Source organism: Chrysemys picta, chromosome 1 (assembly GCF_011386835.1).
Source record: "Chrysemys picta bellii isolate R12L10 chromosome 1, ASM1138683v2, whole genome shotgun sequence".
Lineage (NCBI taxonomy): Eukaryota > Metazoa > Chordata > Testudines > Emydidae > Chrysemys > Chrysemys picta.
This window is the reverse complement of record NC_088791.1, coordinates 351,890,209-351,904,351: the sequence shown is the minus strand read 5'-3', so window position 1 is coordinate 351,904,351 and position 14,143 is coordinate 351,890,209. Positions and strand designations below refer to the sequence as shown.

At 45.4% G+C, this 14,143-nt stretch overlaps 1 protein-coding gene across 1 annotated transcript; it reads left to right on the top strand.

Moving 5' to 3' along the window:
* Window positions 1–1,769: 1,769 nt before the first annotated feature.
* LOC101942259 (olfactory receptor 52N2-like) lies at window positions 1,770–2,708 on the top strand. The gene has a single exon (XM_005312540.3). It carries the CDS (start codon window positions 1,770–1,772, stop codon window positions 2,706–2,708), a length of 939 nt encoding a protein of 312 aa, XP_005312597.3.
* Window positions 2,709–14,143: the final 11,435 nt, after the last annotated feature.

Sequence of the window (14,143 nt, the reverse complement as noted above, 5' to 3'; positions counted from 1 at the left end):
TTAACAGTTCTAAGGGTCTCACCCTAATATCTAACTGGTAGAGATTTGCTTATGCCCTGAATCAAGTGGGCGTATAGGTTTTTCAAATGTTTATTTAGCTGTACCTATTGTAACTGAATAGTTTCACTATCCATGCAAATTTCCAAGCCCTACCTGATTCTTGCTTAGTTCATGGTCTCAACGATCTTTTGTGGTAATGAGCTCCTACTTAGGCATTGAGTGCAGAAAGACTTATTTTTCCATCTGTTTTGAATGTGCCATGTTTCAGTTGAATTGAATGTCCTCTTCACGTTGTGTTTAGAGACAAGGAGATTAGATTCTCGATCTGTTATCTACCAGTCAGTATTTTATAGACTTTTCTTATATCCCCTTTTATTTATTTCATTTGAAAGATAACAATCCCAGTCTTTTCAACCTCTCTCTGTATGAGAGTTTCCCCAGGCGCTTGATCATTTTCATTCCTCTTCCCTGAACTCTCTAGTTCTGCAATATCCTGTGCGAGAAGGGTGCCCAGTACTACACAGAGGAGTCTAGAGGAGGGTGAAACATTGACTGACTGATCTCATGGCATTGTATTAACTGTAGGATTCCCCATCCCATTCCTCCTGGATCCCCAACATTTTGCTTAGTTTCTATCCATGCTTGCACTGTGAGCAGGATTTCAAAGGTCTGTGAACCATGATGCCCAGCTCCCTGTCCTGAGTTCATACAGTTAAATTACAACCTTGTAAGGTGTTTGAGGAGTTCAAGCTTTTCCCTCCAAAGGCATACATGTTGCATTTAGTGACATGGAAGGTCATCTCCATCATGCTGCACATTCTCCTGGTTTACTTAGCTCCCTCTGAGAAGTTCTATGGACTTGAGTATAACCTAAATAATCTGGATCGATCTGTCAATTTTGCCACCTCACTGCTAACCCCTTTCCAGATTGTAAATAACTATAATATGTTTATTGTAATTTTGACAAGGTGGGTTTTTATTCATCTTGTTAAGTTGCATGTGAGTCTTACTGTCCTATACTAATACTGTTTGTACCTTAGCTTCCCTGTGTACTGCACTAATACTTCAGTGGTGGGAATTGCGTGTATGATTTTGCTGAGGTCCCCAGGGCAGGTGAGGCTGCCCGGTTATTTGCACCTATGTAACCTGAGACGCAGGAGGGGGTATGAAACCAGATGATACCTATTGCCTGGGAAGCAAGACAAACAAAAGGAGGAGGAGCATCAAGGGGGGTGTTGGAGGTAAGGTGGCTGGAAGCTGGTAGTCTGCATGGGGGACTGGAAGAGGAGGAAGCCAGGGCATCAGGCCTGGGCAAGATGGACTTGGCTGAAATTCACAGATGTCTGTAATAGCAAGATCTATTCTATGCTGTATTCCTATCGACTAGTAAACCCTCTTTTTTACCAGATGGCTGAGAGTCATGTCTGACTGTGGAGTTGGGGTGCAGGGCCCTCTGGCTTCCCCAGGAGCCCCATCTGTGCAGATTTGCTGCAGCAAGCGCATAGTGTGGAAGGGGATGATGAATGCTCTGAGGTCAGACCCAGGAAGGTCGAAGCTGTGTAAGATTTTTGTCCTGGAGACAGTATGCACAGAGAGCAGAGGCTCACCCAGAGTCCTGACTGGCTTCGTAGGGAGTAGTTCCAGAGCATCGCCTGGTGACTCTGTGACAGTAATATATATGATAATGTGTTTAAATCTCATTGCTGTTCTTTTCTCCCTTCACAGATACTTTGGGCATTTCTCAGCCTGATCGACGCATCAACCTCCTCATGGCAGCTTTCAACCTCACCTCTTCTGGTCCTTCAACATTCATCCTAATGGGCATCCCTGGCCTGGAAACTGCCCACGTCTGGGTTTCCATCCCTTTCTTTATGTGTTACATCATCAGCCTGTTGGGAAATTTCATGCTTCTGTTTGTTGTAGGCAAAGAGCAGACCCTGCACAAGCCGATGTACCTGCTGCTCTGCATGCTGGCGCTCACAGACATCACCACTTCTACGTCCGTTGTACCAAGGGCACTTTGTATATTTTGGTTCAATTTGAAAGGAATTACTATGGGTGGCTGCCTCATCCAGATGTTCTTCCTTCATGCAGTTTCTGTTATGCAGTCAGCTGTTCTCGTGACAATGGCCTTTGATCGCTACATTGCCATATGTAATCCTCTGAGATATTCCACCATCCTCACCAATGCACGAGTAGCTAAGTTAGGACTTTTGGGTTTGATAAGAGCTGTTCTCTTCATTCTGCCCTTGCCCCTGCTCCTGAGTAGGCATCCATTCTGTGCCAACCTTATTATCCCCCATATGTACTGTGACCACATGGCTGTGGCGAAGATGTCATGTGGGGACATTACAGTCAACAGGATGTATGGCTTGGTGATAGCATTTGTAGTCATTGGTTTAGACCTGTTGCTCGTTGCCCTGTCCTATGGTCTGATCATCAGGGCCGTCCTCAGAATCTCCTCCAAGAAAGCCCACCAGAAAGCCCTCAACACCTGCACAGCGCACATCTGTGTGATGCTCATGTCTTGTACTCTCTTGCTGTTCTCCACTCTGACACACCGGTTTGGTCAAGGCATAGCTACTCACATTCACATCATCTTGGCCACCCTGTACTTCCTCATCCCCCCCATGTTCAACCCTATCATTTATGGTGTCAAAACCAAAGAGCTTCGTGAGAAAGTGAGCAAATACACCTACAGAAGGTGATTGATGGGGGTAATTATTTTAAACCTGTACAACAAGATGGGGAAAGGATATAGCCTCATTAATCAAGGATGCTCTGTCCCAATTTGGATGAGCTCAACACTGTGGAAGTTCAGAGTCAGAAGTTCCTCACATCTAATGTCTTATCACTCCATCACCAAGCACTGCTCTCTCCATTGCTGAGTTCCCCCAATCTGACCATCACCTGATCTCTTTCAGGCATCATCCCCTCCCCAGCTGAACCCTATCTGACTGTTACTTCCACACCAAGAGAATATACTGCAATTTTCTGTAAGGTGACTTTGTGTTCTTGATCAGTTCAACAAACTAAAGTTATGCTCTCTGATAGCCAAAGACAAATTAAGAAACTACAATGTTGAACTTGTTTATCCTATGTACAGTGATCCAGTCAGAAAATTTACCTGACTTTTCTACATCCAATCCTTCAGTATGCCGAGAGGATAAATCAAATGTTTCACTTGGAAGGTGTTAATACAGGAATGTTGCTGCAGGAATTGAAGACATTGTACTAGAGGCTGTTAGTGAGAGCTGTGAAACTGTGAGGTTTTGAGAACTGGACTGTGTTACTCGGGAATTGAGGGATATGTTCTCCAGAATATGATTATGCCAATTGCAACCATATGATGTGCACTGAGCAACTATGAATTAGTTCAGTAGAACACCACATAGTTAAGGATTAATTGGAAAGCAGGCTTTTAGATGCAATGTCAATATCTAGATGGCAGGTTCCACTAATCAGAATGGGAGAAGGAGACAGACACGTAAATAAGTGACAATGAAAGAAGATAAGTGGATGAAAACCATAAGTCTAGACGCTTGTGATATTAGAGGTTTATTGAAAGTTAGGAAAAGTGATGGTCCAGTAGGGGGCATTATGACCTATATGTTTTGCCAAAACAATAAAAGATTAGGTAATACAGTGTACTTTGGAGCAGTTTTCTGAATCTATCTTTAGAGACCTTTTTCTGACATCCTTTCTCCCCAGCAGGTGAGCAACAGACCAATTACTCAATACTGATCCAGATGTTAGGTAAATATCTGGAATGGGTTATCTAGGGAAGTGGTGGAATCTCCATCCGTTGAGTTTTTAGGCCTGGCTTGACAAAGTCTTGGCTGGGATGATTTAGTTGGGGTTGGTCCTGCTTTGAGCAGGGGGTTGGACTAGATGACCTCCTGAGTTCTCTTCCAACCCTAATCTTCTATGATTCCATGATTTGATATTATTCTAAACCTATAGCCTATGTCTCTGTGTTCTTAAATCTAATAAACTGCAGTGTTAGACAAGAGCATGCTTACTTGTATTTGATCCTTGATCATACAGAATTGTTGTGTTCTCATTGATTTATTCCTGACACTTCGAGGAGTAAAATAGTTAAGTTGCCCCAGCTGGGGATTCTAAACACCCCGGCAAACAGACTGCTGTGTTATATTATGGCATTGTCTTGGAGTCCAATACCTTAGCACTTTACACAGTTGATTTTGGATTCACTTTTAGCTGGAACTTTAAAAATACACATTAACAATTCCCTTTGTCAAATACACCAAAAGTAGCCACAGAGATTTCATCTTGAAGTTTGTGAAACAGATGAAATAGAAATTCCCACGAAATGTCCAGGTGATAGAATCTCATTCAGTGCTAAGTCCTGTTGCCAGACGCCATCATTGTGGTGCTCTGCTCTATCCAATGTTGATAACAGTTGGCTGTGTGCGTGTGTTCACACTGCGTGCTGCCCTGACTCTGTGCAGCTCACTGACACAACAGACCCCGAGAGAACCCCCAATGACCACAGATTCTGAGAAGGTAGGAAGGCACCTGGCCAGGTTTATTGTCAAATGGAACACACAGTCTCCAGCTCCTTGAATCAGATGTCTATAGTTCTGCTAGTACATATGTGCTTCCTGACAATGGACACAGCTCAGTCAGTGGCGGGACACTCCACTGCCCCCTAGGCTGGACAAAGAGACTACCCCAGGGATGCATTCTTATACAGAAGTACAAACAAGTTACACATCACTCCTGACGTATCAAGGTGCAATCCCTCTACATAGCAAGGTACAACCCCTCTACACAGTAAGGTGCCGCCTCTCACCTTGTACATGTTGGTTTGAACAAAACAACTCTATCCATCATATTACCCTTTCACCCCCGTCTTTAGGATGGGTCAGCCTGTTCCTTGTTATGTGTGTGGAATGTGCAAGTATCAGAGTGTTCTTGTATCTCTAGCGTCCAGTACCTTTTTAGGTACTCTTTCTCCACTTGTGAGGTAACTCTCCTCTCTTCATGTGTCATTATATAATGCATGCATCTGTAATTTTCACTCCATGCATCTGAAGAAGTGAAGCTTTTTACCCATGAAAGCTTATGCCCAAATAAATCAGTTAGTCTTTAAGGTGCCACCGGACTCCTTGTTGTTTTTGTGGATACAGACTAACACGGCTACCTCCTGATACTTTTAGGTATGTGCATTTTTGCATCATCAGCCCTTTCCTTGCCAGCTTCTGTGAGCCGGGCCTGCCTCTGGGTCACAGGATAACTTTGCTTTATGTTAGCAAAGTCTTGACCATTGAGCCCAAGTTCAGGCCTTAGGCCTCATACCGGGCCTCTGATATAAGGGTTTATGTTTCAGCGCCTCATCTTACTACAAGTCCTTCACGACCTGGTTTGGCTAATATCTCATTTTTGCCATCGTTTTCTGGAGACCTTGGACAGTTAAAGCATTAGTGGAGAGTTTTACCTATGGTTCACTCACCTCATACTGAGAACAGTCTAGTAGAGCAATTTTCGATAGAAGATCTTGAACACATGGATGCTGCTGGTGACAGAAACTTTAGTGAACTTGGCTTGTTTGCTCTTTCATTGCTGGCAATCAGAAGAAGCATTCTACTTCTGATGAAGACTCGGGAGAAGAAATATTGCCTTTTAGAAACTAACAGTACCAAATTAATTCAACTCAAAATATAGACTTTGACTACCATCATTGAATGCAATTACAAATTAATAAGATAATAAAGTTACTGCTATTTTTACACTACATATATTTTGGGCTTCTTCTGAGCTATTTAAAAAAAACGTTATCCACCACATTTTTGTTTGAAAAACCTTCCAACCCTCAGTACAAGTACCAGTATTGGTGTTCTGATTTTGAATTAGTGTGTCATCTCCCAGTTTAGTTGCTAATGTGGAGACCTTCCGGCTGCGGCTTGCAGTTTGTTGTTGTTGTTGTTGTTGTTTTAAATCTAACCTGTACGAGGTATCTAACAAAAGCTTCCTTTTGTGACTTGATGTATAGACCAATGTGTTAATTAAAAAAAAAAGCCTTTGTTTTGATAAATGGATTGGGTTACTTTTAGGTTAGTTTTGAAGTGACTTTGGGCTCTTAGTCCCGTTGAAATCTGGCAAACCTGAGCAGCACCTCAAGGTGAGCTGGAAGCAGTGCGTGAGCAGCCAAAAACACCAGGGTCAGAGAAAAAAGCCCAGGAGGCACAGCTGGGCTGAAACCAGAGAAGCAGCACGGATGTAGGAGAGCTGGGATTTGCAGCTGGAGCAAAGAAGAATCAGGAGCTGAATCAACAGTGACCATGTTGGGAATCCAGGGCTGAGGCACAGTGGGGAGCTGTGGGACCAGAGTCAGCACAGTGCGTGCCGGCCATGCCACAAGTAACATGGAAGCTGAGCACAATGGGCAGCCGGGGAGAGCAAGGGAGAGCGAGAGCCCAGTACAGGGAGAGGTCAGACAAGACTACCTTAAAGAATGGATTCAGAAGGACAGAAATCTGGTGTGAAGAGAACACTACACATTATAACCCGAGCCCTGGTCCTAAGTGGCCACGAGGGGGTTCAGCTACCAGGAATTATGGGCCCAACCATGTCACCATTACGAGAACTGTGACACAGGAGCGTGGAAGGGGAATCCTTGAGCTCAGGCAGGCCTCTGGGTGAAGGGAGTGGGGACTCAGACCCTTTGCCTAGCCATTTTCCCTGGGGTAGTGCAGAAGCCAGGAATTTCCCTAGAAGTTAACAAGGAATTGCACTTCGGATGCATGATGAGAGAGAAGAATCAGCAACCATGATTAGGGATTTTGGGGAAATTACTTCTAATATCTTCCAGTCATATTGCAGAGAGACTAGACCCAATTTGGCCAAGTCATGAAGGAATGGGGAGAACAGCTGCCTGAGAAGTTGGAAGCCGAAACACTGGTGAGAGTATGTGTTGAACTGGCAGGAATAGGAGAGGGATGGGAGAGAAAAAAGATGATGCTTCCAGCGAGGTCAGTGGGCCTGCAACAACCACAGCCCTCGACAGCATCCAGAATGCATTCACCCGGGGAGGGGCTATCGTGGCCTGCAACAATATTGTATTCAGGAATGAGGATGAGACCAGATGATCAGTCATGCCTAAGGTTAAGATTTTGTGACAGTGATTTTAATAAAAGTCATGGATAGGTTGCAGACAATAAACAAACATTCATGGACACCCATCAACTGTCTGTGACTTATACTAAAAATAATGAGGGGGAACAGAGGTACCATTACAGTGCAATTGGGCAGATGAGAGCCCAAGCCCCAATTTGGGAGAAGAAAGCACTAGCTCCCATGTGGCTAACAGCTCCATGGACCCTGCAGCAGCACCAGCAGCTCAGAGCTCTGTGGCCTCCACCTGAAACCCAGGATCTGAGAGGTCCAGAGCTCCTGAGGCATCCCCAGCATCATAGAGTTACGGGGGTCTCCACCACCCGTGGCACCTCAGAGCTGTGGGTCCCCCTGCCACCCGCAGTGACAGAGAGCTGCTGGGTCCTTGGCCAACTATGGCAGCTGGAAGCCAAATCAGCTCATGAGATTCCTCTCCAGAGTGGCAATACCTCAAGAAATCCTTATTGATCAAGGACCTAACTTCAATTTACAACTAATGAAATTACCGTGCATTCTACTAAGGGTAAAAACACTAACAACGGATGGGTTGGTAGAGAGACTTCACAGAACTTTGATGGCGACATTTAAGAAGTTTGTTTCCTCGAATTCCAAACACTGGGACCAACTTTTCCCCGATCTCATTTTTGCTATCAGGAAGGTTCCTGAAGTATCTGAGTTTTCGCCCTTTGAATTGCTGTATGGGCAGCAGCCTCAAGGCTTTCCAGTCTTGCTTGGAGAAATATGGAAGACCAAAGACCACAGGCAATGAAGATAGTCCAATACATTGTTCAATTAAGACATTGCCTCAATACTTTATGGGCATTTGCTAGAAGTATTTTGATAAATGCACAACAGGTACAAGAGAAGGCCTATAACAAAGGGGTCCAGCTGTGAGTGTTCAAACTGGGTGATTGAGTGTTATTGTTACTACCAAATTTACTGTTCAAATTACTGGTTCAATGTCAGGGATCATTTGAGGTACTGAGGCATGTGGTCCTCATCGACTATAAGGTCCAAATCCCAGAGAAGAGTATTTTATAGACTTTTCTCATATCACCTCTAATTCATATCCTTTCTAATGTAAGTGTTTTCAGCCTCTCTCTACATGAGTGTTTCCGCGAGCCCTTAATCATTTTCATTCCCCTTGTCTGAAACCCTCTAGTTCTGAAATAAGCTTTGTGAGAAGGGTGACCAGTGTTTCCCAGGGGAGTGCAGAGGAAGGTGAAACATTGACTGACTGATCTCATGGCATTGTATTTTCTGTTTGATTCCCCATCCCACTCCTCCAGCATTCCAATGCTTTGCTTAGTTTCTGTCCATGCTTGCACTGTGAGCAGGGTTTCACAGACTGTGTACAATGATGCCCAGGTCCCTGTCCTGAGCTCATACAGTTAAATTAGAATTGTGTTAGGTATTTGAGGAGTTCAAGCTTTCCTCCAATAGGCATGCAACTTGCAGTTATTGATATCAAAGTTCATCTGCCATCATGCTGCCCATTCACCTGGTTCATTTAGCTCCCTCTGTGGACTTGAGTGTGACCCAAATAATCTGGTGCCATCTGCAAATGTTGCCACCTCACTGATCACCCCTTTTCTACATTGGTAATAACTGTAAAATATATATGATACTATTTGCTATAAAGTGTGTAACCCCCCCTCACTTTGCTTCTCTTCCTTCACCGGCACCTTGAGTATTTCTGAGCCTGATTGATGCATCAACCACCTCATGGCAGCTTTCAACTTCACCTCCTCTGACCCTTCAACATTCATCCTAACAGGCATCCCTGGCCTGGAAGCTGCTCATGTCTGGATTTCCATCCCTTTCTCTATGTTCTACTTTATTGGCCTGTTGGGAAATTTCATGGTTATATTTGTTGTAGACAAAGAGCAGACCCTGCACAAGTCGATGTACCTGCTGCTCTGCATGCTGGCATTCACAGACATTGACATGTCTACCTCTGTTGTACCAAAGGCACTGTGTATATTTTGGTTCAGTTTGAAAGGTATTACTCTGAGAGGCTGCCTCGCCCAGACAATCTTTCTTCACGTAGTTTGTGTTATGCATTCAGCTGTCCTCGTGACAATGGCCTTTGATTGTTATGTTGCTGTATGTAACCCTCTAAGATATGTCACAATCCTCACCAACTCATGAATAGCTAAGCGAGGGCTAGTGGGTTTGATAAGAGCTGTTCTCTTCATTCTGCCACTGCCCCTGCTCTGATCAGGCAGCCATTCTGTGCCAAGCGCACTATCCCCCACACGTACTGCGAGCACAAGGCTGTGGCCAAGGTGTCATGTGGGAACATCACAGTCAACAGAACGTACGGCTTGGTGATGGCATTTGTAATTATCAGGTTAGACCTAATGCTTGTTTCTCTGTCCTATGCTGTGATCATCAGGGCTGTTCTCAGAATCTCCTCCAAGAAAGCCCACCAGAAAGCCCTCAATACTTGCACAGCCCATATATGTCTGATGTTGACATCTTGTACTCCCTTCCTCTTCTCCACACTGATTTGGTCAGGGTTTATTTCCCCACATTCACATAATCTTTGCCAACCTTTATCTACTTATCCCCCCTTTTCTCAACCCTATTATTTATGGGGTAAAAACCAAAGAGCTTTGTGACAAAGTGTGCAAATACACCAGTAGAAAGTGATCACCAGGGGCCATTGACTTTAAACCTGCATGACAAGAGGGGGAAAGGATACTTCCTCTTTAATCAAGGGTTTTGTGTCCCAGTTTGGCTGAGCTCAGCATTGTGGAAGTTCACAGTGTGAAAAGTTATTCACATCTAACATCTTATCAGTCCATCACCAACCATTGCTCTCTTCATTGCTGGCTCTCTTTGACCATCACCTGACCTCTTTCAGCATCACCCATGAGCTCACAGCCTCCCACACACGGTCACTCGGCCTTTCAGTGATTTCAAGATTACCAGAATATACTGTATCTTCCTGAAGCAATGCCATTAGATCCGGTGTGAACATTGTTCCTGATCAATTTTACTAACTGAATCTATACTTTCTGATAGCAAAAGAAAAAAAAAACGACAATGCTGAACTTCTTTTTCATATGTGCAGTTATCTGGTGAGTAAAATTCACCTGATTTTGCTACATCAAATCCTTCAATATGCCGGGAGGATAAACCAAAAGTTTCAGTTGGAAAGTGCTAATACAGGAAAGCTGTTCCAGAAATTGAGAATATTCTGCTAGAGCTGATATGTGAGAGTTGTGAAACTACGTAGTTTTAAGAACTGGAGTGCGTTAACCTGGATTTCAGGGTTGTGTACTCGGAATATGATCAAGCCGATTGCAACCATATTATGTGCAATGAACAACTATGAATTAATACAAAAAGCTGCCTATTAAGGGTTGATTGGCAAGCAAGCTTTTAGATACAATTTTAAAATCTAGCTGGCATTTTCTGTTAATCAGAATGGGAGGAGTGGACAGACAAGTAAATAAGTGAGAATGAAATAAGATAAATGGATGAAAACCTTGAGTCTGGACGCCTCTGATATTGGAGGTTTATTTAAAGTTAGGAAAAGTGATGCTCCATTAGGGGTCACTATGACCTATGTGTTTTGTAGAAGTTATACATTTGGATCAGTCCTCTGAAGCCATCTTGACAACCTTTCTTCCCAGCAGGTGAACAACTGGCCACTGTAAAATTGCTGTTAATTACTCAATATCTGCCATTGGTGGGGCAGGCAGTTCGGGACCTCCCGGTACATTACTCCCCTGCTTACACCGGTACATTTCATCCTCTAAATCTGCCACCTTCCCAACCAGTTTATCGCTTTTCCACCGAATTGCCTCACAGGATTCCTCTGCCCTTGCAGAGTCCTGTGTCTTCAAAACTGCTATCTCCACCATCAATATGGATTTTTCCATAAAAATCCATTGTTGGTCCACTATCCCCTCCAAATCCCTAGCATGTTGGAGGAGATCAGCTTCCGGTTTTACCCAGTACAACATCCCAGTGCACAGATCTTGAAACACCATTCCTTTATTTCTGATATTCCTTTCCCTTGGGATCCCCCCAAACCTTCCCCATCTCCTTCTCAATCTCATCCCAGGTCGACCCACACACCTGGTATGGGCCCTGTTTCTACCATATCCATGTATTTAAAAGTTCCATTACCTCATTTTGCCAGAACCCACAACTACCATATTGAGAGCCTGCCATACCCTCGCCAAACAAATTTGAGGAATGTTGGTGTAGCGGGGTGGCTACCCGCTCCAGCCCTGACAGGGTTAAAACCAGCCCAGGGGGAAGGCTGGGAGAACAGCCCAGGCTGAGTGGGAAGCAGGCACAGCAGGGGCCATGCCCCAATCAGGGCCCAGCGGGCCCTATAAAGAAATGAGCCTGGAGCTCAAGAAGACAGTCTCTCTCTCTGCTTGTAGAGAGAGAAAGGCCTGGCTGCAAGGGAGCTGAGCAGGGTACTGGGAGTGGAGCAGGGCTGGGGGAAGGCTAGAGGAGCTGGGGAGCTCCAGCCTGGAAAACCCCCAGGCTGCGGGCCTAGCTGAGGGCCTGAGACCAGTACCGGGGCTGCAGAGGGGCAGCCCAGCTATAGAGAGAGGCAGCAGGTCCAGCCAAACCTTGCCTGAGGTGAGAGGCATATACTGCAGTCTGCCCCAGGGAGTGGGGCTAGATGGTGACTGGCAGTAGCCGTACACTGAGGCGAGGTGGGGTTAGTGGGTGGGGGTTCCCCTGGTGGGACACCCTGAGACTGAGGGGTTCTGCAAGGGGGGAAGAAACCCAGTGAAGGGGCACCGGGGTCCTGGGAGGGACATGGGGGCCAGAGTAAGGTAAGGCGGATCACCGGCCTGCAGAGAGCACTCCTGGCTGGAAAATGAGCTAATTTCCGAGGACGACCAGCAGGAGGCGCTGCAGGAGTGAGTCCAACTCCTTACAGTTGGGAAGAGGGACTAACCTACCTAATACCTTTCCAATGTGATGCAATGAAGTAATGGGACCAAGGTTTAGAGGGTTTTTCCTTCACCTCCTCCCCTAGTTCATGTCCTGTAGACAGTAATATGAGATCAGGAGCCCGAAGTGCAGGGCAATGCAATTTTTATTGGGGTTAGTTTCCAGCAAGCACATGTACCATAACTCTGATGTCACAGAGCCTTGTTTCCCAGTGTCCCACTTTCCTCCTCCTTAGTAGGTATAATTATACCTGAAATGCATGCCCTCAGACATACCCCTTACAATGTATGGCCATGTTCCATTTGGGGGGCATGGGACTAGGATCTTCGTCCCACCTCTTTTGTACCCCATGGGAGGGGTAAGGAATAAGATTGTGCTTTGGTCAAGGACAGGCGGTGACAGATTTTCATTACCAATCCGCCTGATCAACTGTGGTCACAGGATCTTTTGGAGAGGAGATGATGAGGCACATACCAAATGTCTAAATTGTAAAGCTTTATTGATAAAATAATAAAATGACAGCATAGAGTGCTGGGATTGTTCCCTCAGTAGAAGAAAGAAAGCGTTAATGCCCCCAGGCCCTAACCCACTTTCATACTCACACACATGTTACACCCAGACGTGGCCAGTCTGAGTAACATCAGAAGAAGAAGAGAGGTGGGGGAAGGTGGACGGGAGTGCTGTCCTGGTCCCAGGGCCCTCTGTGCCTGGTGCTCTTTGTACCAGTCCCAATCAGCTTGCTGTGGCCTTCTTGACTTCAGAGAATTTGTTTTCCCTTCTGTTGGCCTTCACCATCGCCACCTCATTTGCTTTGTTTTTCCTGCTATCTTTACAGCTCTGCTCCACTTAGTTCTCCTCTTTTCACAACTGGGCAGCTGTAGATTTCTCATCTGTAGATTTCTCGTCGAGCCAAGACCTTAGACTGGGACCAGTGTCTTATCTTTACATGGAGCTAGTTAAAGTGCCGAGTTAACCCCTTCTCTGCTTTTTTTCTTTCTTCCTTCCCTCTCTTGGCCTCTCATACTCCTGCAAAGGAATCTTCCATTCCCCACTCACACACCTTTGACCCTCCCCAAAATGCTTTGTGATGCTTGCAATAGCGTTAGCCACATACAATGCTGATCTGACTTCCCTGGGGACTCCCTGAGGGAGGGGGCCATTGGGGTGTGACAAGGCCTTTCTTTGGTCTTTTAGTGTTTTGTACCTTCCACCCAATCCCCACCTGCCCATTCTGACTGGTTGCTTGACCTTGCCTTGAGATAGCAGTTGAGGTCACCTTCGAATGTGAGCTCATATATTCTATTCCCACCATGCCCACAACAATTTAACTGTTCTTATCTTTTCCATTCTACTAACAAACCCATCTAGCCATGCAGAAGCAACACACACAGTATCTCTGTCCTTTGTTCACATGTATTGGCATAAGATATATACAAATATGTAGATATCAGAGTATCAAAAGTCAAAGAGGGAAACAAGACCCAGAATCCTATCTCAGGGTACATCTACACTACAGCGGGGAGTCGATTTAAGATACGCAAATTCAGCTACGTGAATAGCGTAGCTGAATTCGACGTATTACAGCCGACTTACCCCGTTGTGAGGACGGCGGCAAAATCGACTTCTGCCGCTTTTTGTCGGCGGCGCTTACTACCACCTCCGCTGGTGGAGTTAGAGGGCCGATTCGGGGATCGATTGTCGCGTCCAGACGGGACGCGATAAATCGATCCCCGAGAGGTCGATTTCTACCCGCCGATTCAGGCGGGTAGTATAGACCAGGCCTCAGGCAAAGACAGAGGCCTGAATCTGACATTATCACTAGCATTCCTAACACCAGCCAATTTCCCAGCTCCCCAGACTCAGTGTTACTCAGGGTTCTTTCAACCCAAAGCTCTTGGTAACTTTTACCCTGTGTGAGGTGGTGTCAGGAAATGAATCAGGGGAGACACAGCCATCCAACCAATAGATGGCTGGCACAAACAGGACAACACAAGTGTGCTTTCACTTAAAGCTAAACTTTACTTAGTCTTAAGCACTTACACACGTCCACAGCTGCCAGGCAAATCCTATAAGC